General features: G+C 38.7%; 2 protein-coding genes across 3 annotated transcripts; one reads left to right on the forward strand and one right to left on the reverse strand.

The window, feature by feature from the left end:
* Positions 1-1,462: 1,462 nt before the first annotated feature.
* irf4l (interferon regulatory factor 4 like) lies at positions 1,463-7,494 on the forward strand. Its single transcript, XM_017484808.3, has 9 exons — positions 1,463-2,336; positions 2,512-2,705; positions 2,814-3,000; positions 3,272-3,351; positions 4,642-4,759; positions 4,874-4,975; positions 5,060-5,383; positions 5,578-5,687; positions 5,825-7,494. The coding sequence occupies exons 2-9, from the start codon at positions 2,532-2,534 to the stop codon at positions 5,987-5,989; spliced, it is 1,260 nt and encodes a 419-aa protein (XP_017340297.1). The 5' UTR covers positions 1,463-2,336; positions 2,512-2,531; the 3' UTR covers positions 5,990-7,494.
* Positions 6,574-21,599, reverse strand: LOC108257128 (nuclear receptor coactivator 7). Of its 2 annotated transcripts, none has more exons than XM_017454606.3 (16): positions 21,268-21,599; positions 20,608-20,738; positions 18,131-18,315; positions 15,769-15,839; positions 15,465-15,572; positions 15,254-15,337; positions 14,994-15,104; positions 14,690-14,874; positions 13,362-14,158; positions 12,841-13,012; positions 11,495-11,642; positions 11,237-11,362; positions 10,969-11,121; positions 10,779-10,874; positions 10,329-10,402; positions 6,574-10,245 (listed from the first exon to the last, which is right to left on the reverse strand). In XM_017454606.3, the coding sequence occupies exons 2-16, from the start codon at positions 20,643-20,645 to the stop codon at positions 10,110-10,112; spliced, it is 2,484 nt and encodes an 827-aa protein (XP_017310095.1). In that variant the 5' UTR covers positions 20,646-20,738; positions 21,268-21,599; the 3' UTR covers positions 6,574-10,109. The 2 variants fall into 2 exon arrangements, with proteins under 2 accessions (XP_017310095.1, XP_017310086.1); XM_017454597.3 differs by having other exon boundaries at positions 13,362-14,191.
* Between the last annotated feature and the right edge of the window lie 1,410 nt (positions 21,600-23,009).

Here is a 23,009-nt window from a genome sequence, read left to right on the forward strand (position 1 = left end):
TTTTAAAAAAAGAATTACTTATCTTTTTTTTTCTTTAAAGTCCTTTTGTCTTTCTTTCTTATTTTATTTTTGATAACAATGTGACAAGCCTTTTTTTTTTTTTACACCACCACTACATATCTCCTCATAATATTTCATAACTGCAGTTACACATAGCCTATTTCATATAAAAAAAATATTTTTTTACTAGTTTCTACAAGTGATTTTTTTTCCATTGTCTAAAATATACTTACTTAATGGATTATACATTAGAGATGTTTTTCAGAAAACACTTCATCAGTCATAAGAGTTTATCTGTTTGTGTGTATGTCCTGAACAAGAAAAGATTTTGTTTTCATTTGATAATGATGATATCTTCCTTTTTTATTTAATTAATTAATTAATTAATTTTTATTTGGAAAGATTGGTGTTGTAGTGAGTCTGAAGTATCATGATATAAAATGATTATATTATTATATTAATGATTATTATTATAATGGCATATATTGATTCAAATTGGAATATTTTTCTTCATGCTGCTATAATAACACATGTACTGTATACACGCTGTTTGCATCTTCGTTGATCTTTGGTATTGTATTGACTCAGCATGTTTTTGAAAGCCATCAGAGATGCGCAGCGTAATGATAAGAACAGGTGGCCTGCGGGAAGAACATGGTTCATTTGAATACCTGACAAGCAACCGCAAGATGTACAGATTTCTGGGAAAATCATTTGGTGAGAGATGAGGGAGGGGAACCAAAGACGTTGGTTGGCAGTTAGGTTCACAGCCAAGTATAAAATCTATCAATCTATCTATCTATCTATCTGTCTGTCTGTCTGTCTGTCTGTCTCTCTGTCTGTCTATCTATCTATCGATCTGTCTATCTATCTACTTATCTATCTACTTATCTATCTATCTATCTATCTATCTATCTATAACTTTATACACTTTTCTTAAGTGAATATAAATGATTAACACTTTTCATTGGTTAAGTAAGACAACACAACATGTACTCCAAATATTATCACAAAAACATAATTTTTCTCATACTATAAATTGAATAAATAAATAAATTTAAATAATTTAATAAAACTGCTTTTTTGTTTGTTTGGTTGGTTGGCTGGTTGCTTTTTAACAGTGCACAAGCACCAACATCTACACACTTAGGTTTGCTAGCTTAATGTTTTTGATATAATTTAGTTTGAAGAAATAATAATAATAATAATAATAATAATAATAATAATAATAATAATAATAATAATAATAACAAAAGCCCAGATCTTTCATCCTGGTTTAGCTGAAGCTGCACAAACTTAGAACACAATGAAAAATTAATTAAAAACATGAATAAATGAAAGAACAAATCAATGAGAGATTGAATGAAGGGTTTAGTTTAAAGATTGTCAAAGAAGGTTATATTCTATGACCATTTTCCAAATGCACTTTTTTCTTTAATTACCCAATATAAAAATGCCTCTCTCTCTCTCTCTCTCTCTCTCTCTCTCACACACACACACACACACACACACACACACACACACACACACACACACACACACACACACACACACACACACACACACACACAGAGAGAGAGAGAGAAAGAGAGAGAGAGAGAGAGAGAGATGAATGCTGAGTGCTGAGTAACCCTCATGTCCCAGAGGACTTCAGGGTCCGGGGTTCAGATCTAGTCATCTCTGGACAAATAGCATTAAATAGCAGATGTGACTCAAACTAAGGCGGAAAATGTGCAGTGTCAACTTGGCATTCAGCTGTGGGGAATTTGGGGTTTTGAGTAATTCTTCTGAAACAAAAAAAAAAACCACATTTGTTTCTGAACATTTAGGAAGATATAATGTCTATCTTAACAGCTATTTCTGTTTTGGAAAACAACAGAAGATAACAATCCTGTTTGATTCTAGATATGGTCCTGGAGCATCTGTGTTTTATCCAAGTCTACAAAACACACATTTTAGATTCAGGAGTTAAGTTTGAGCTGATGAGTTAAATCCAGGTGTGTTCCGGACTGCACCCTTGCCCCTGAACTGCATGACCAAATGATTTAATACACCACGACCAGGAATTTTAAAATAATAAAACTATTTTAAACACTAGTGCAACTCGTAGACTGTCTTCTCTTGCACTTTTGGTTGGTTAGTGTGTGTGTATGTGTGTGTGTGTGTGTGTGCGCGCGCGTGCGTCTATGAACTTTGGTGGAACCCCTGGCGCACATCTGGCCACTGCTTTGAGCTCGCATGACGCTGCGCCCCTGGCAGGCAAATAATCAGGAAAGTTGCGGCTGAAATTTGAACGACAGGAGTTTCAAATGTCAAAATATCTGCGTGAGAGTAAGGTGAGAGCACTGTTTTGCGTAAAACCTTCATAAATAGCGTATTGAATAATATTAATAGTAATATTAGTGATACTAGATGGCAAATAATAATAATAATAATAATAATAATAATAATAATAATAATAATAATAATAATAATATCGGATTTTTTTTCTTATGTATCTCATCCTTATAGGAAAGGAGACGGGCTGCTGAATGGCTGGAATCTCGGGTAACGGAAAGCTTCGCCAGTGGCTGATTGAGCAGGTGGACGGGGGGAAATACCCCGGCTTGGTGTGGGAGGACCGCGAGAAGAGCACGTTCCGTATTCCGTGGAAACACGCCGGCAAGCAGGATTATAACCGCGAGGAAGACGCGGCGCTCTTCAAGGTGAAAAACGCACTCAAATCCACCCCACGTTCACATCCCGTAAAGCCAACTGACAGGCTGTGTGTGATTTATTGATGTATTTTGGTTCCTTCTTTACACACACACCAGGCTTGGGCGCTGTTTAAGGGCAAATATCGCGAAGGCATCGATAAACCGGATCCGCCGACCTGGAAAACGCGCCTCCGCTGCGCCCTCAACAAGAGCAACGACTTCGAGGAGCTCGTGGAGAAGAGTCAGCTGGACACCTCCGAGCCTTATAAAGTTTACAGGGTCATTCCGGAGGGCAGCAAGAGAGGTGACTGAGGATGAACATAATCACAGATGTTTGATTGTTTGTTTTCTTCTTATTCTTCTCATTCTTCTTCTTCTTCTTCTTCTTCTTCTTCTTCTTCTTCTTCTTCTTCTTCTTCTTCTTCCAGTTCTAGACAGAAATGTGCGCTCTCACAGCACGCTGTAACTTATTTCTTTTTATTTGCTTATATGGGGCTCTATATATTTAATAAAATCAGAATGAGATCTAAATGGTGTTTTTCTTCTCCCTCTTCTTCTTTTTCTATCCGTTTCAGTCTCCTGTGAGAGAACTTCCACAATGACGAGCCCTCACAGCTATCCACTGTACTCGACATACACACCTCTGCAGAGTCAAGTATGACAAAAAATATCTGTTCACACTAACACTATATATATATATATATATATATATATATATATATATATATATATATATATATATATATATATATATATATATACACACACACACACAAATGCATCTCAAAAGATGAGAATATCGTGGAATTTTTTTTTCTGTAATTGAATTCAAAAAGTGGAACTTTCATATTTTCTAGATTCGTTACACATAAAGTGAAATATTTCAAGCCTTTGTTTGAATCTTGATGATTTCGGCTTACGGTTCATGGAAATAAAAAATCCAGTATCTCAGAATATTAGAATAAAGGATTTATAATACAGAAATGTCGACCTTGTGAAAAGTATGTTAATTTATGCGCTGATACTCGGTCGGGGCTTTAATCCTTTTGCATGAAGTACTGCATCCATGCAGCATGGCATGGAGGCGATCAGCCTGTGGCACTGCTGAGGTGTTCTGGAAGCCCAGGTTGCTTTGATAGCGGCCTTCAGCTCGTCTGTATTGTGGGGTCTGGTGTCTCTCGTAGATTCTCTATGGGGTTCGGGTCAGGCGAGTTGGATGTTCAATCAAGCGCAGTAATACCACGGTCAGCAAACCAGTTACTAGTAGTTGTGGCACTATGGACAGGTGCAGAGTCCTGCTGGAAAAGGAAATCAGCATCTCTATAAAGCTCGTCAGCAGATGGAAGCATGAAGTGCTCTAAAATCTGCTAGACACTGCATCGACTCTCGACTTGAGAAAACACAGTGGACCAACACCAGCAGATGACATGGCAACCTAAATCATCACTGACTGTGGAAACTTCACACTGGACTTCAAGCATCTTGGATTCTGTTCCTCTCCACTCTTCCTCCAGAGTCCGGGACCTTGATTTCCACTTGAATCATCTTCCCCGTGATTGTGGTTGTGTATAGTGAACCAGACTGAGAGATTAAAGGCTCAGGAAACCTTTGCAGGTGTTTTGAGTTAATTAGCTGATTAGAACTCTTCTCAGGTCGACATTTCTGTATTATAAATTCTTTATTCGAATATTCTGAGATACTGGATTTTTTATTTCCAAGAGCTATAAGCTGTATTCATCAAGATTAAAACAAAAATGCTTGAAATATTTCACTTTATGTGTAATGAAACTAGAATATATGAAATTTACACTTTTTGAATTAAATTAAGGAAAAAAATCATGATATTCAAATTTTTTGAGATGCACCTGTATATATACACATGATTTAGGGGAGCACTAAATCTGTGCTCATGATTTATGGGCTGTGTGATGTGTTCTTTGCACAGGTTTCTAACTTCCTGTCTCCAGGTGAGAAAGGATGGAGAGATTTGCCAGATCAAGTTCCATTTCCAGATTTCTACTATCCCTACAGTCCAAACTCATACACCGTGTCTCGGGACCCAGGTAATGAATCTGCATGTGAAAGACAGGACATGCAACTGCTTCCCTTATAATATCACTTTAGCATATAATTATGTATATTTCTTTTTTGTTTTTGTTTTTGTTTTTTTGCTGCAGTCGGTTACCAGATCAGCAACTCGTTCTATAGTTGCAGTGGTTTTGACCCTTCAACATCCACCTTTAACTTGGAGCAGAGCATGAGATCTGCTGCTTTCTCTGGTATGTCCACATAAACACACACACACACACACACACACACACACTTCTGTATTTCCATATCCTAACTTCCCCTGCATGTGGCAGATCCCAGACTGCAGGTGTCTGTATTCAGTGGAGATTCTCTGATCAGGGAGATGACCGTGTACAGCACAGAGGGCTGCAGGTTGGCTCCTTATGAAGAAAACCAGAATTACGGAGGCCCTGAACTTGTGCAACTTCCTCAGGGTGAGGGCACAGAGCTGGAGCGTGGCGTATTGGTCTGGATGGCTCCTGATGGCCTGTGCGCCCATCAGCTCTGCAATGCCAGGGTCTACTGGGAGCTGGTGCCCAACATCAACGCTGATAAACCTAATAAACTGGAGAGGAACCAGACCAGCAAACTTCTGGACATTCAGCAGTTCATCACAGGTTAGAACAATCTGTATACTGTTTCGTGGTAAAAGCTCACATTTGTTATTCGCTTGTATAAACAGGAAATGAAATGATCCCTTAGCATTTGCGGGTAATCCCTAGATTCCAGAAGTGAGCAAATGAGAAAGAGGAAGAGGAACAATAACTGTTCATGGTTTTACCCATTAATCTTCTATATCTTTGTCTTTCAGAGTTACAAGGCTACTATCTACAGGCACGACCTCCTCCTTGTTTCCAGGTGCTGTTGTATTTTGAGCAGTGCCATGACAACCACACTCACAAGAGACCCATAACAGTGCAGGTACATACAACCATCCCATTTCCTGGTCACGGACGTGATGTCTGCAGGGTTGCGTCTAAAACATGCATGTTACATAGTTTGATGTGAGAATCATTGGACTTTGAAGAACAATTGTTACTAACAATTTTCACCTATAGGTGGAGCCACTATTTGCTCGCCAGTTGTTCATCCTGAGTCAGCAGAGCAGCACACACCACATGAGGGCTCCTGATAACGCATCTCTGCTGTGGGAGCAGATGCCCCCTTCTCAGCAGAACTACTACACAGGGAGCTCCCAACAGCATGACACCCTGCAAGACTAAATCCCATATGACACACAAGTGCGGAGGTGAAATACAGCATTTTGCTTGTTTCATTGCATTAGGGGGATAAAAAGATAATTATGTACTAAAAGGCAGAAGACCACAAGAGACTGTGAAATCTACTGGTTTTCTTTGAAGGATTCTCTCTTTTTTTTAATTACTTTAGTATTTCTGTAGTAGCATTATCATAGTTCTAAAGCATCTCAGGGATAACGCATGCTTAGACTTGCTCATTATGTAATTTTTATTTGCTGCACTGATGAATAAACCTCATACGTCAAATCTGAAGACATGAAATATAAATATTGCCAAACAGATTTATTTTGTTCTTAATAATAATAATAATAATAATAATAATAATAATAATTATTATTATTATTATTATAATGAGAATATAACTGCTGTTTTATGTCTTGAGAAAATCTGTTTTTTTTCTTAACATTAAAGTCAGTTTAGCTAATGAACCAATAATACTTTTTTTTTTTTTTTTTAAAAACAAACAAAAAAACTTTTTCTATTTAACTATTTCTGTCAGTTGTGGCTCAATTAAAAATAAATTCAGACACCTTAAAATAAAATGAGTCTTGTGTTATACATTTATTATTTTATTGAATTCAATTCAGCATAACAACAATAAATAGAACATTCATTGGTGGTAACATATAACTAGTTACGCTACGGCTCTATGAAGCCCTGATAACAGCCAGAGGTGGTGTGTAACACTTGAATGCCATGTTGTTGAATGTACAGGCATGCAGAGATATTCCAGCAAGGTCATGTAGTAACCTATGACGTAGTATTTGATATAAATACTTCCATCATACATCAATCATTCCCTACAACCTTCTTGCAGAGATGCTTGACAAGGAACTCTGGTGGTTATCCAGGGCACGACCGAACCACAGTCATAACAGTTAACAACGTAACTTATCCTTGCCTTAGGACAACCTGAAAGGTGGCCAAAGAACTGTCAAAGACGACGTCAGCAAGAGAGACAGGGTTAACCTTACACATGGTAGCAGGAACACAGACTTATGGAATGGAACCTCTACATAAAGCATGTGAGTAGGAGTTGCTCCTGGTAGGAGGTTCTTGTCACAATAGGGCCAGGAAGTTCAGACTGTCTGTAGCCTATGGTAATGATCACCCAGTGGGCTGAACTTTGACACTGAATGCTTTGCAGACTCACCCTCTACTGACTGCAAGGCTTGTTTATATAAACTGTTTTACAAACGTGAGCAGGGGCAGAAATCCTGAAGTCGAAAGGTCACACCCAAATCATCTTGCAGTCAACGCATACAAGGTGAGCTTATCGCAAGAATAGTAGTAACTGCTAGAATGAAGACAGATTTCAAAAAGACATCCACTTGTCATCTTTACACATCGGCTCATAATGAGGGGCTTTAATGGACTGCAGCACTAAGGGGGAGTCCCATACAAGGCTCCAAGGGACCCGTGGAAGATTGTGGTATTTTCCCCTCTTCAGAAAGGAACCAAGTCTATGGGACCCATCCACAGCGCAGTAGTGTGATGCAATGGCTGCTGCATAAGCCTTTACAGTAGATGGGGACTTGCTGCTGTTTAGCAGTCACAAAAAGTTCAAAATTCTAGGAACTCTAGGAGGCAAGTTGAACACTATCTGAGGCAGCAGATCTGCAGGGATGAGGAAGCTGTCAGCTAACAAGTGATAAAAGAAGCAGTGAGACTCGTCTTGCTGGCCATTTTGGTGCCAGGAGTAGGACTTTGTAGCCAGGAGTGGAGTTGAGAAAATGAGTGCTGGAGGATATAATTGGTGAGGCAAGATGTATGTCAGGGTATCCGGTCCTCATGGGCTGTTCGCCTCTGCCACAGAGAACCACAACTGCCACTGGCCACAAAAGAACTGTGAAATAGTTGGAATCTAGCTAAATTAGCAGGAGAGCCCCTCTACTTTTCTAGCAATGTGTTATTCACAAGCTCTGTTGCCCAGAGCTAGTTGCTGGGGAATGTGGAGAAAGGAGAAAATGCCCAGGAGGTAAGAGACAAGGGAAAAACAAAATGATGCATCACTAATCATATGGTGAATAGAAATTGGCAAAAGAGAAACAACCACATGACTTGTTGCTAAGAGGGCATACAGAACCCACTAGCGTTGTGTGAATAATGCTTGTAATATGGAAGAAAAGCACATTTACCATGGTGGTAAGAAATACGCAGAAGCTAATCCTTGCTTTGGAGGAAGGAACACCTGCATGTCAGACACAAGTTGCAAAGCAAAAGTCTCCATACCGTGTTCATTTAGTCCGTAATATCATGTGCACAGCTGAGATGGAAGAAGACAGCGATGGCAGTTATAGCGAGTACTGTGTCATACAGCCCTAACGACCTTGTTGGAAGATCTCAGGATATGAGCGCACATGCACAGGGTTGTGCGACACTCTACCCTTGGCAGTTAGGAGGGGTGAAATAGAGCCGGACATATTTTGGATTCATGGAACAAACACTTTGGAACATTTAAAGTGAAATGTATTTTTGTGGACATATTTATTTTCCTTTTACATTTGACATTTAAACATGGCGAGCTGTTTAAAGATTAGCAGGAATTTAGTGCACATACTGCGGTTTTAAACTGAACTGACCGATCACAATCACATTGAGGAAACAAAGCTTAATTAAAAGTGGACTAAGCACACCACTACATGTATCTGGTGTTAGTTTAGGTAAGCATGAAAAGGGATTTCTGAGTGTAGTGATAAACATCATCCAACCATCAAACATGTGACAGACACCTCAAATTCAAAAGAATTTCTGTCAGTTTTAAATTTTGTTTCCTTTGTTCAAACTTGTCAATACCAAGAGATAACCTTTACAACACACTTAACTTCCTTGTTCTATGTTTATAGAATAAACAAGTGTTAGTAACATTCATACACTTAATAGTGCACCATTACATTAATTTTCCATAATTCACAGCTTTTGTTTTGAACAAACTCTAGAGTATAATCTGAGAGAAACAAATTCACTGGGAATGCCATCAAAAGTTAAAATGCCAACAAACCATCAATGAAAGCATGCAGGGACCTGTTGGAATGACTAGTATACTGCCACTACTGGCTTGTATTCATGATTCTACTATTCATCACTAAAGTACTGACTGGCATTAGACCGCATTGTGAATAATATTGGTGTGTATTAGTGGGAGAACTGGAACACAACCACAGTGAAATAATCAATAATTTTATCAGTTACAAACTTGTAATTCTGACATTGCTTCTACCATGTGCCCAGCTTAATGTTGACCAAACAAGGTCCTTATAATATAAATCATATAAAACACACAAAACTGAAGTGAACAGAATCCTCACATACAGGAAATATGTATATATATAACTTTCAATTAAAAAGACATGACTTCAAATATTTAAAACACACAAACAATATAAAACAAACAAACAAAAAATGTACATGGAAAGGCATAAATAAAAAGCTTTGGTCAAGAAAATAGTTCGCTTTTATTAAATGGAATGTGTTTCACATGAATGGCATCCATATCAGTCACGCCACTCGTGCTTTTAGTGAACTAAAGATTCACCAAAACCCCTAACCAATACCAAACTGATCTCATCTTCCTTTTTGTAAACATCATCATAGTCCCTGTTCGGCAAATCCACAGAAGTTTGGAGAAAATTTCAAATATAAAATTTCAGCTCATTCCAAGGTTCACTAGCATGATGAATATGGCTAAGGCTCTGCAGTCACAGCCTATAAGGGTTATATTTATGCAGAGCTTGTATATACTATCGCATGCTGGGATAGGTGTACAATATTAAGGCAGTCTAAGTGAGGTACAAACAGAAGCCTGCTTCTCTCTTACCCTTCATCCTATTCTGAATGAGCACAACAGACAACCTGGTAAACTTGTAGTGTTTGGTCTCATGTCAAAACTAGTGCCTTGGAAACCTTTTTGGAAGAGTATCTCCACATAACCAGCAGTAGACCATGTCTCCAGCATATTATATTACTTGCCATTAGGTTTGTTTTTATGTTTCTTTGTTTGTGTTATATATATTTTTTTGTTCACATGGTATGTGAAGATGTGTGTGTGTGTGTGCATGTGTATTAGAGTATACATTTGAGGACTTTACTCAAAGGCCCACACCTCCAGATTTTGGACCGTGAAGTCTTGTTGTGATGACAGTGGTTGGTTGTTAAAAGTGGCGCATTTGGAGGTGGTTCCATGAAACAGGTCAGCATCCAGCCACAGGCCAATATGACCCCTAGCAAGATATACTTCAGATTAAATGCATAGAAACTCTACATATTAACCCCCTTGACCGAACAAATACGCATTTTCACTTACCCTCCACCTCCGATCTGGAGAGAGTCCAAGTTTCCCTTCACAAAGTAGGAGTTTTCACCAGTCCAGCGGAACACCTTGGATAAATAAGAAAAAAAAAAAGATAATAGAATTTCACTTTATAATCTAATTTCACATACTTGCATACCATCAGTGCTGGTTGATGAACTAAAGATTTTCAGTCCTTACAACTGAATTCAAGCCCTGTTTGGATGCGGTTTTAAATCCAGTGAAAGCTGCACTGACCGTTTAATCAGCAGCACTTCTCTGCATACTGTGTTGTTACAATAACAATAACAGTGAATAGGCAATACAATACAGGCAAAAAAAACCCAAAATAAAACAAAAACAAAAACAGATACAAACAATCAAACATAAGAATTAAATCAGATTTGGCCTGTTGTGTGAATAGTCTATATGCATGTAAAGTAGGATACAGGGTAGTATCCTGACCTTAATTTCAGGGCTGAAGGTGTAGAGGAAGGTCTCCCCAGTGCCATAATAGTGCTCACTAACTCTGAATGGGTGAGTAGAGAACACGCCAAAAACCTGCCAATAAAATCATTAAAAAAAGAGCAATGGAAGAATTTCACAGCCAGTCTCAGTTACAAGGAAGTGTGTATGTATGTACACACATGTGTACCTGATTGTTCATATCTTTAATGACCAGCAGCACAGGGCAGTCCAGCTCCCCCAGGTTCCTGTACAGAGTCTTCAAGCTGGTTCCATGCACCACTGTACTGTAGGCCAGCTTCCATGGATAACCCTGAACCCGAGCTGGAAGTCGAGCAGCCAACTGCAGGGACGACACGGTGGTCAGTGCAGTGAGGGCAATAATGTACTTACTACAGACACTGTATATTTATTTATTGCACTGCATGTAATTAAGTGCACATGTATTTCTGTAGAACCTTCTCAATGTGTGTATCCTCAAATAACTTGCTGGGTTCCATCAGAACAGACAATAGGTCCATTGGTTCCTCATCCTCAAAAGTGCCAAAACTCTGCCGCCTCCGTGCTTCATTCATGGTGATGATCTGAGGAAAGGGGTTGAGAAGCACCACACTCAATACATAACCACGGAACAGTGTTCAATACACTATTTAGAACAAAGAAAACTGCCCATATGTTGTTGAACTGCAAAACAAGCTCAGGTAATCGGAATTCACCTCCCAATTTCGGGGCACTGGGTCACTGAAGAAGTTATCAATCATGTTAAGTTCGTCCTTCTCTACGACTACAAAGCCCTGCTCCTGTGCATCTTTCCCATAGGCATCAGGAGACCACTGGATGAAGAATGAGTAGAGATGGTCCACCCTGAGAAGACCAGCCAGAACAGTTCAGTAAAATGAACCTACATTTTACAATAATTTTTTATAACCAGGGCTTGATGTACAGATGACCAGACACTAAAGTTAATTGGTTTATTTTTTATTTACTAGCTAGCTAGCATTTTATAGCCACCAGCAACTGTATACATTTTAAATTAATAGAATTAGGCTGAGGCTGAGGAGTGCAATTGCCATATAATTGTAAAATACCCTCTGGTCTACTTTATTAAAAAAAAAAAAAAAAAAAAAAAAAAAAAAAGCCTACCACATTCCCAGTTTGTCAGCCCAAAAGGACTCCAAGCAACAAAGAACCCCAACTTCATCCAGTGCCTTCAACATCCCACAGTAAACACAGCCACAATGGTGGACTCCTGATGAAAAGGGCATGTCCACTGGGTTAAGGAGTTCCTCAAAGTTCTCACGCCTCAAAAATATCCCCAGTGGAGCTCAACACTTCCATGCACTTAATCAGCAGAGCGTGCAACACGGCCTCGTCTTCTCCTCCTGAGACTCAAAATGGTTTGCAAGAACTTTGAGTCTTTTCCTACTGATTCTGCAACTGCATTTGCAGCAGCCCTTCTGGCTCTCCTATTCCCCTTAATTGAATCCGGACAGCCTCCTGTGAGCTTAGAAGGCCTCCTTCTTAAACCTGACAACTTCCCTCACCACTGGTGTCCACCAGGACGTCATAGGGTCGTGACGGTCACCAACAGCCTGCTGGCCACATCTTATTCCAGCTGCCTCGATGATTGAGGACTAGACCATGGTCCATTTAGCTTTAAAATCCCCAACCTCATTCAGTACAAGGAAGAAGTCCTTTTGGTGCTGAAAGTTAAATTAATCTCAAAATTTCTGCCACATGCTCCCAACGTAGTGCTCCGTGTGCCATGACTCCAACTCACCACTTGCTACCCAATATTGTGATGACAGAATTGATAATTGACCTTTGGCCCAAGATGTTCTCTGGTAGGCATATGAAAGCCGTTCTGAAGGCTCACTGCAACCCAACAACTTACCTACTGACATTTTGTGTTACCTTTTCCTCTTATTTGTCACCTGGACTATATTACATTAATGTTTCCACAAAGTTACTCCCAAATGTTCTGAGCATTACTTGCTACAACACTTGGCATGTTGGTTAACTTCAAGCCCTGGTTATTCATCACACACAAGCAACAACATACCTTTCCTGTGGTACCGCAAACCAGTACTCTGGGTGTTTCCCTCTACTCCCAAAAAAGTGGGTGGGGCTAGAGGTTCGACCAGTAGCAAAGGATTTCTTCATGGGTTTCCCTACTTTGAAGCACAGGAACATAGGTGGTTTCTTGCTTTTCTCTTCGGCACAGAGTAGCATATCTACAAAGAAGATACACACAATGATGATACAATTTACAGATGACCTATTCACATCCAAACATTAATTTGAGTGTGGTATATCCAAAAAGATTATATCAAAAAGTATTATTATTATTTTATTTTTTTTACACATCAAAGAAACATAAGATAAAAGATCAAACAAAGTATTACACAAGTGTCTCACACTTTTTTTGTTCTCACAGTACCACCATGCCAACTGACAAGAAGCAAGCTTCAGTTCCAATATACATTACAGCCAATTTATATTTTATGGCAGTATACACTGGATGCTTATGACCTATATTTGATAAATTACAGATACATTTTCACAATCTTCATATCCCCTCACCTTCAATTGGGCCCTGCATCCTTTTCATCAGCCATGACATCTCCGTTTCATTGTTTTGCAAATCTTCCTCCTTCTTGCTCAACTCTTCATCTGCATTTGGTCTCTTCATTGTCTCCTTATCATCTTCATAGCCTGGTCCAGAAGAACATTTTCCAGAATCCACAGCAACATCCCGAGAGCTTACCATTCTTTTTTCATCCTCAGCTACTACTACTACTACTACTTCTTCCACTTGCGGAGAATCATGAGTAAGAATCTTAGCCTTATTTAAATCCTCTGCATCTTTCAGCTCATCCACTACAGTAACCCTGTGTCCTTTTGCACTAGGCTCTGTTCCAGTGTACAGTGCGCTGTTTTTGTCCCCATCTAAGACCGGATCTACGATCTCATCTGTGGAACGATTATGAACGCCTTCATCCTCATCCTCTACATGGTCTGCATCACACGACCTCACTGCCTCCGCTCTCTGGTCTGTGAGGACCAGCACACTCATTTTTGTTTCCACTGAATGACTCAGATCATGTAAAGATGTCTCTTCCAGACTGAGACAGGTAGTGTTGGAAGTCTCAGGCCTACAGTGAGAAGTTTCGGTACTTCCGTTCTCGGTTCCGGAGTCATTCTGCAACAGCTCAAGCTCGGTGAAGCCTTCATCGGATGGTGACTTGTCAGCGGGGGGGCAATCATTCGCTGTCTCAATGTCATCCAATACGATTGGGCGGTTGGGTTTGCCGAGGGCCTCGTAGCGGCTGAAGGGGTTCAGGTCCTGTTCAGATGGAAGTTCCACCCACTCACCTGGCCTGTATAATGGACACAGATCCTGAGGTATGTCACTACCGTTGAAACAGCGGCCATCATGTGAGGGTGACGGAAAGGAAAATTAAAGAAAGAGAGAAACAAAACAAAAAAAGAACTTAAATATGAAGGACAAACTCAGGAAAACTAAATTATAAACTCATAACAAAACTAAAGAAAACATAAGGGAACTTATGAAAGAAAGAAAAATGGAATATAAATTATAGGGAAAAAATATATATAAAAAGTTACTGCATGGTACATCATGATAAATGAAAGGCAACTGCAACATTAGAAAGAAAGAAGAAAGAGAGAGGTCATGGAGACACAAGCCAGTGTCAATAATAACTCTAGCACAGTGCTTCATCATGTGATAACCGATTCCTGACGTTATATAAACACCCCAAAGCACATATTATATTGTGACTGAGAAAACACAAAGTACTCAGGTGAGAGAGAGAGAGAGAGAGAGAGAGAGAGAGAGAGAGAGAGAGAGAGAGAGAGAGAGAGAGAGAGAGAGATGCATTGCTGCTTACGACGGCAAAGCATCCTTGAGCTGCATGCGGGACACGTCATCATACAGAGCCACGGACAGCACCTCTTCCATGGGGCAGATAAGGCCGTACTCCTCACAGCCATGCTCAATCACTAGAGGATCCGACTTATGCGGGTCAAACATTATGTTATTGGGCGTTACAATCATCACACCGCCAACAACTCCCTGAGAAATGAGAGAAATAAGATGGGAATTTCCCATCATCAGCTCAAGTCCTTTTTTGTCTTGCTAACATGCACAAGATTTCCACCTTCAACTGTGATTAAAAATTTATATTCTAGTACCATGCCATCGGTGAAGTACTTGCAGCTCATCTTGAGGAATTTGACCGGGCTCTCATCCTCAGAATGGGGAGAGAGTTCCCGGTGCCTCGGCCTGCAGCTTGATCTGTCATCCTAAAACACAGCTTTACCTTAGAACTTGCATTCAAAATCTATCAGGGTTTATAGAGACAGGCAAAATATCTTAAATAACCTGCTGGTGGAGCAAATAAAATTGAAGGCAATGTGCCATCAATACAAGTAATTAGTAATAGGTCTTTTACCTGGAACTCTTTTTCTGCCACGTTCACAGAATCTGAGAAAACCTTGGCCGTCTCTGACTGCCCTGTATCAGGGACAAAGAGTTTCTGTAGAGAAAAAAATCAATCAGTACATTATACAGGGCACGACACTGTGTGTGGGAACTGACTCGAATGAGAATCTGAAGCTCAAGACAGTAAGCAAGTGACTAGTGAAGTGCAGAAAGGGACTCACCTGTCCTGGAACCACGCTGCGAGAGAAGAGACGGTTCAGCTGCACTAGTTTATTTGGGGTGATATTGAAATGCAATGCAATGCTGTTTAAGGTGTCCTTAGATCCCACCTGCACACATACACATGTCATCTTAAATTATTCTAATGAATCGATAAGCTAAAAACATCCATAGGCTTTTCATCCACAGGCTTTGAACTATTAACACATACACATTAATAAACTAATTATTTTAATGCCATAATGCATATGTTAAGAATATGTTGTGCTCAAGTCTAGACGTTAAAGGATGGGAACATTCACTCACCGTGTACTCGACAGTGCCTGGAGGCTTTCTTTTCTCTTTCTTGGCCTGTTCACTGGATTTGCAGTTGTCGACTGAAAGAAAAAATATAGCACTGTTTTCCCTTTCAAGAAGGTTCATGCCAGTGTGGGGGGGGAAAGTTTGTAGTTTGCTTCAATAACAAAAGCGACTGACCTATTTCTAAAATGCATAATAAGGTCAAATAGATAGGATATGCATAATTTCTACAGCCTCATATGTAGGTACCGAGGGGTGCAAAAGTCTGAGACCACAGTGACAATCTAGGATCCCCCCCCCCCCATTTAAAATTGGTAATAAAAAGAAGGTTTTAGAATTTTTAATATTCGGGATTCTGCACTATTTCTGGGTTTTTTATTTTATTTTATTGATATTGACCACATTGAAGTACGTGTTCAGATGACACAGATGGATTTGATTTAAAATAGATCATAAGGTTTCAACACAATAGTGGAGTCCATGCCAACTGGAGTGCACACCATCATTAAAGCAAAAACAATGATAAAAGAATGCAAAAGAGAAGCATTTTTATATGCTGAAAATGACATTTCTAGCACCAAAGCCTGGAGTTGATTCCAAGCACTGAATTTGCATTTGGTAGCTGTTCATGGGAACTCTCAATATGCAGTCCAAAGAAGTGTCCATGCAAGTGAAGGAGGCCATCATTAGGCTGAAAAAACAAAAACAGACCTATCAGAGAGATAGCAGAAACTTTGAGTGGCCAAATCTACACTTTGGTACATTCCTATAAAGAAGGAACTGGCAAGCTCAGTAACACCAAAAGGCCTGGAAGACCACAGAAGACAACTAAAGTGGATGATCACAGAATTCTTTCCTTGGTGAAGAAAAACAGCTTCACAACATCTAGCCAAGTCAAGAACACTCTGGAGGACGTAGGCATATCATTGTTAAATTCTACAATCAAGAGACGCCTTCATGAATATAAATACAGATGGTTTACTTCAAGATGCAAACCACTGGTAACACTCAATAACAGAAAGGCCAGATTAGACTCGCTAAAAAACACAAAAAAATGACAGATTAACTTGTACCAGAATAATGGGAAAAGAGAAAAGTATGGAGAAGGAAAGGAAGGGCTCATGATCCAAAGTATACCACATCATCTGTAAAGGTTGGTGGAGGAACCATGGTGCCATTGCTGCCATGCTATGGCATGGACATTTATGACTGCCAATGGAACTGGGTCACTGGTGTTTATTGATGATGTGACTGCTTATAGAAGTAGCAGTATGAATTGTATAGAGCTGTAATTTCTGCTCAGATTCAGTCAAATGCTGTAAAACTGATAGGACGGCACTTCACAGTACAGATGGACAATGATCCAAAACCTACCACAAAAGTAATCCAAGAGCTTCTTAAGGCATAGAAATTAAATGCTTTTAAATGTCCAATGACCTCAACCAAAGTGAGCTGCTTTCACCTACTGAAGACAAATCTGAAGGCAGAAAGACCCACAAGCAGCACCCGAAGGCGGCTGCAGTAAAGGCCTGGCAAAGCATTTCAAGGGAGGAAACTAAGCATTTGGTGATGTCCATGGGTTCCAGACATAAGACAGTTATTGACTGCAAAGGATTGTTTTTACACTGCAAATATTTATGATTGTTAGTTTGTCCAATTACTTTTGGACAAACTAAAAAAATGTAGGGACTCTGTAAAAAAAAATGGCTGTAATTCCTAAATGGTTAATGGAATATTTTTGTTAAACCCCTATGAATTAAAGCTGAAAGTCTACACTTCAATCACATCTTAATTGCTTCATTTCAAATCCATTGTGGTGGCATACAGAGGTAAAATGACATAATAGAGTCACTGTCCAAATACTTATGGACCTGGCTGTATGTAACTTCCTTCACAAACAATTTATGATCTTTCACCTAAGAGCATGCCATTGTCAGATCAGCAAATAGTTTTAGAGGCCTGTGTTTATGTTGAGAGAGCGAGTGTGTGCATTGGGTGTGTGTGTATATGTGTGTTCAGGCCTGTTTCCTCTAATATAATGATGCTCCAGATCTCCTAGTCCTCAGTAAAGCACAAACGAATAAAAAGAAGGTATAGATTTCAAGGGCTTACCCACGGTTATGAATTCATTCAGTGTTTACAAATGCCCTGCACATATTGGACTTTTCCCTGTACTAACTCACCCAAATCTACTAAGTTAAGGGTGTATATTAGCTGCTAAGTTATGTCAGGTGATTTGGGTGCAGGGAAAACACCGAAATATCCAAGGTACTGCAGATCCAGGACTGAGAAAGGCTTGATTAATATATGCAAACTCATGTACTGTAATATTCTGCAGTTATGACTGCAATTGTGGAGTGTGTCTTACCCGATTCTCCACTCAAGCTTCTCTCAGTTTTACTGGGCTTTTCACTTTCTTGGTTTTTCTTGTCAAGCTGTGCAGTAGGGGCGGGCTCACAGATGACTGATCCCTTCAAGTCTGTATCTGACAGGCTCTCCTTAGCCACCACTCTCTCCGATTGGCCCTGCTTCAGCTGCCGCGTCTTCTTCAGCCTGAGAGTCGTAACATGACATGACAATTATGGGCATCAAAATGAAACGTAAGCTCACTGATGAGACTCTGTTCTGCTGAAAGGGGAAGGTTTACACTGAAATGACCAGTCTCTATCCCTGCCACACAGCCCCCTGTAATGCAAATGATAATGCATCTGCCAATGACTAGGACACTTTTCACAGTGCGGAAAAATGTGTTATTGGAGACCGTGTAGGAATATCAATGGTAATAACGAAGGGATTGAGGGAGGTTTGCAGTGTACATGATCTGAGGTAAGAGAAAAAGCTAGCTAGCCAACAATAACAACCTGACAATTTATTTTGAAAAGCAATAGCTTTGGACAAACTATTATTTTTAATTTATGACAAAAAAGACATCATATGGGGTCTTCAATCCAACAATACAGCAAGTCCTGAACTTACAGATCCACATGCCGCAAGCACTGTTCTCATTAATCCACATCAGCCACATCGAGCATTAGTACACTCAAGAGAGCCGGAAGAAATAATAAATAAATAAATAAATGCAGACTCCATCCATATACTTAGACCAAATAACAATCTCACCAGTCAAGCATGCTGAGCTCAGGATAGCTTTTAAGTCTCAAGAACAGACATGGAGAGCCAAGAAACTCCTACTGCAGAACTATCGACGATGATGATGATGATGATGATGATGACACTGTCAATTTGATATCCAAAAAGGATTCCACGCTATATCAGCTGTAATTAAGTGCTACAGATGACTTGTGTGAAAGAGATACAATAGCTTATCTGTGAGAGAATGGTGGAAAACACCAGATTATTCCCCACCAAAGCGGTTTTACCTGTGTGCATGATAATACTTTACATGCATATGATGTAAGCATAAGCCAAGCCTTGTCACATGAAGGCAATGAGAGCCAACAGAGGTTCTTAACTCAACAAACCTGACCCACTTTCAGTTCTCCTTGCATTTACTTTGGCAAACAAATCCTAATTTCTCACTGTCTTCTGACAGAGATCGAATATTACTGCATACGTTTAAACATAAATATGGGCGGGGGGAAGAGACGACGACGACAACCCAGCTGTCTTTATCAGGCCATAACAGAGCAAGGAAACAATCAGTCCTGGTTCCAATGCAAAATTAAATGCATTAAGTCAAAATACAAAGAAGCCACAGTGACTGCAGCGGAAACAACAGAATCACTCGTCCTTTCTACAACCACGGTGATGCAACTGGTAAAACACTGCCGCTTTCATCCTAGAGTATTTTGGCGGTGGAATGATGTAAAACTTAAACTTATAAAATTATTTCTCTCCTCACCAGGACAAAACACTTAAAACAGCTCTCAACATAAATGAAATGAGCACAGAGTAACAATCTAATTTACTATCTGTGTCTCAAAGTACTATAACTGCCATTTCATGAAAGCTGAATCTTCTGGCATGTCAGAAGACATATAACGCATATACATGAAAACACACACACACACACACACACACACACACACACACACACACACACACACACACACACACAAAAAACCTGGGGAATCCATTATGCATCAAGCAATTACTCTGAAACTGCAGACACAGTCTCATTAAACTGTACACAATATGAATGACATTCATATATTTATTCACATATACGCATATACATGCATGTACACACACACACACACACATACATATATATACATATATATATATACATATATATACATATATATATATATATATACATATATATACATATATATATATATATATACATATATATATATATATATATATATATATATACATATATATATATATATATATATACATACATATATATATATATATATATACATACATATATATATATATATATATATATATATATATATATATATATATATATATATATATATATATATATATATATATATATATATATGTATATATATATATATATATATATATATATATATATATATATATATATATGTATGTATATATATATATATATATATATGTATATATATATATATATATATATATATACATATATATACATATATATATATATATATATATATACATATATATATATATATATATATATATATATACATATATATATATATATATATATACATACATATATATATATATATATATATATATATATATATATATAAATATATATATATATATATATATATAAATATATATATATATATATATATATATATATATATATATATATATATATATATATATATATATATATATATATATATATATAACCTTTTTAATTACCTGGCAAAGTAGCTGGGCTTCTTCTCCTTTTTCTCCATTGAGGAAAAGATGTCTGATGACTCTTCCAGGTAAACAAATCCAGGTCTCAGGTCCAGAAGGTTCCACTCCTCTCCTGGCCAACACTTATTTATCTAAGAAAGGAGGAAAAAATGAAATATGAAACCTCCTGGTTGTATACGGAACAGATGCTCAAACACAACATAAGGGTCTCAGAGCAAAATTAGATATGTGATAAGGATCTGCATGATAAAGAGCTAATAAAGAAAACTGGCTTTAATGAATATCACTAGCCAGAAAGATTTTATTAATAAACTGGGACACTCGCTTGTTAAACCCCGGCTAACTACTGTCATATCTTCCAATATGAAAAGCTAACATTGTTTGCTAAGACTAAGAATACTTAACAACCGCTTTAACACTTTTCCTTTATTATTTGCTGTTAAAAAGATTAGAAATCTAGCTGGCGTGTTAACGATGCTAAAGAAGAGTGCCAGATTAATACAGACAGTAGCTTTGGAGATGAGATGAGATGAGATGAGATGAGATGCTAAGCAGTAAACAATAACATTACAGTTTCTTAACAGAAACCTGACAGAATAGAAACGCTACACGTCTTTTGGCTTGTTTGCTAGATTGCTAAAACCGATTTTCAATACTCACTTATCAAGCTACATCTTCTCTCGAGTCATTACCAGTTTCCTCACATGGATCCCCGTTTCGGATTAATTAGCCGGATAGCTAGCTTAGGCTTTTCCTTTTGTTTTTTGTTTTATTTCCGCCGGTTTTCAGCCACCGTCCCTCGTTCTTTAACGTAACAGGAAATATTGAGATATGTATTTACACTATAATGTTACCTAGCCAGCCGCTACAATGATAACATACCACGGCTGGCGTGTTTATATCAAAATATAATGTGACACCACATCAGAAAGCTAACGCAAACAGAAACCCAACTGTTAGCTGTGTATGTGTGTGTGTTTACAAATGTGATGTGTTTATATGCCGATATTTTGATAGGCCGGATTCTTCAAACTCCACCTTCTCCTACACCAGTGTGATTTGGGGGGTTGAACTTCTGTATCTTTACCTCAGGGGTACAGCTAATTAAATGATGCATTGTGGTTTGAACGAATATAAAGATATTCGTTCAAACCATGGTGCATCAGTAGCTCATAATCTGTAGCTAGCATATACTGTAGTATCATTAGAATATATACACTATATGGCCAAAGGTACAGTTTGTGGACGCCTGGCCATCACATCCATATGTGGTTCTTCTTCAAACTGTTGCTCCAAGGTTAGAAGCACACAATTGTCAGGGATGTCTTCGTATGCTGTAGCATTACAGTCCAGCTAAACTGGAATTAAAGAGCTCAAACCTGTTCCAGCATGACAATGCCCCTGTGCACAAAGTGAGCTCCATGAAGACATGGTTTGCCATGGTTGGAGTGGAAGAACACAAGTGTCCGGCACAGACCCCTGACCTCAACCCCACTGAACACCTTTGGATTAACTGCAATGCCACCTGTGCACCAGACCTTGGCTAACATACATACCTGGAATGTGGAATGTGTATATAGATTTGTGTATATCTGTGTATGGATACCTTAGAGAGAGAGAGAGACAGAGAGAGAGAGAAAGAGAAAGAAAAGAGAGAGGCTGGTGAGGGAATAACTATTTATAGCTGTTATAATGAAAGTGATAACAGGAATTAACTTTTGTTGCTTTATGGTTTTGTGCTTTGCACTATAGGGTAAAGAGGGAAGTCGAGAAAATTGTGCATCGCACGATCCTCAAAAATCTGTGGAACAAAAATGACGTGTGTCAATGCAACTGCTGAGCAATATCTGTGGATTATAGTAATTTTGCAAGAGCATATAGGGTTAAACACTGTAAACACTGGGTGTGAGGCAAGAATACACTCTGGAGGGGACAATTACACCTAGGGGCAATTTAACATAGCCAATACATACACTGGTATTAGGGATGAAACTGGAGAACCTAAATGAAACATGGGTTGCACAGATAGTAACCAAAGCTTAGGTTTGAACCAGCGACATTGGAGCTGTAAGGTGGTAAAGCTGCTGCATCATCATGCTGCTACAAATGCAATGTAGCCTACAGCTATACACACACTTCCGCATCCCTTTCTACAAGACAAACTAGAACATTACAATTATTAGAAAAGTGAGCATGAGATATTTTTTTCTGTTTACTGTTTTTCCTTTAAACTCTTATCTTTAACCTACAATCTTTTCCGTTTAGTATCCAGTCAAGTGCATTAATGTAGAAAAAACAAGCAAGGGTCAAGCCAACTCATCGTCTCTAGTAACTTCTCATGCTACACAATGTAGTTAATGCTATAGATATCTGTTAACTATGCCACCGGATTAGAGTCAAAC

The sequence above is a fragment of the Ictalurus punctatus genome, chromosome 2 (genome assembly GCF_001660625.3).
Source record: "Ictalurus punctatus breed USDA103 chromosome 2, Coco_2.0, whole genome shotgun sequence".
In the NCBI taxonomy this organism is placed as follows: Eukaryota; Metazoa; Chordata; class Actinopteri; order Siluriformes; family Ictaluridae; genus Ictalurus; species Ictalurus punctatus.

Bases quoted from the DNA above. Each gene is read 5' to 3' on its own strand.
- LOC108257128 (XM_017454597.3), bottom strand. From the start codon at position 20,645: ATGGAGAAAAAGGAGAAGAAGCCCAGCTACTTTGCCAG. The intron at 15,840-18,130 runs GTAAGACACACT...TTTTTCTTTCAG, and splicing joins AAGCTTGAGTGGAGAATCGG to TCGACAACTGCAAATCCAGT. The intron at 11,363-11,494 runs GTGAATTCCGAT...CCCTTTCCTCAG, and splicing joins CAGTGCCCCGAAATTGGGAG to ATCATCACCATGAATGAAGC.
- irf4l (XM_017484808.3), top strand. From the start codon at position 2,532: ATGGCTGGAATCTCGGGTAACGGAAAGCTTCGCCAGTGGCTGATTGAG. The intron at 4,976-5,059 runs GTATGTCCACAT...TGCATGTGGCAG, and splicing joins GAGATCTGCTGCTTTCTCTG to ATCCCAGACTGCAGGTGTCT. The intron at 5,384-5,577 runs GTTAGAACAATC...TTTGTCTTTCAG, and splicing joins CATTCAGCAGTTCATCACAG to AGTTACAAGGCTACTATCTA.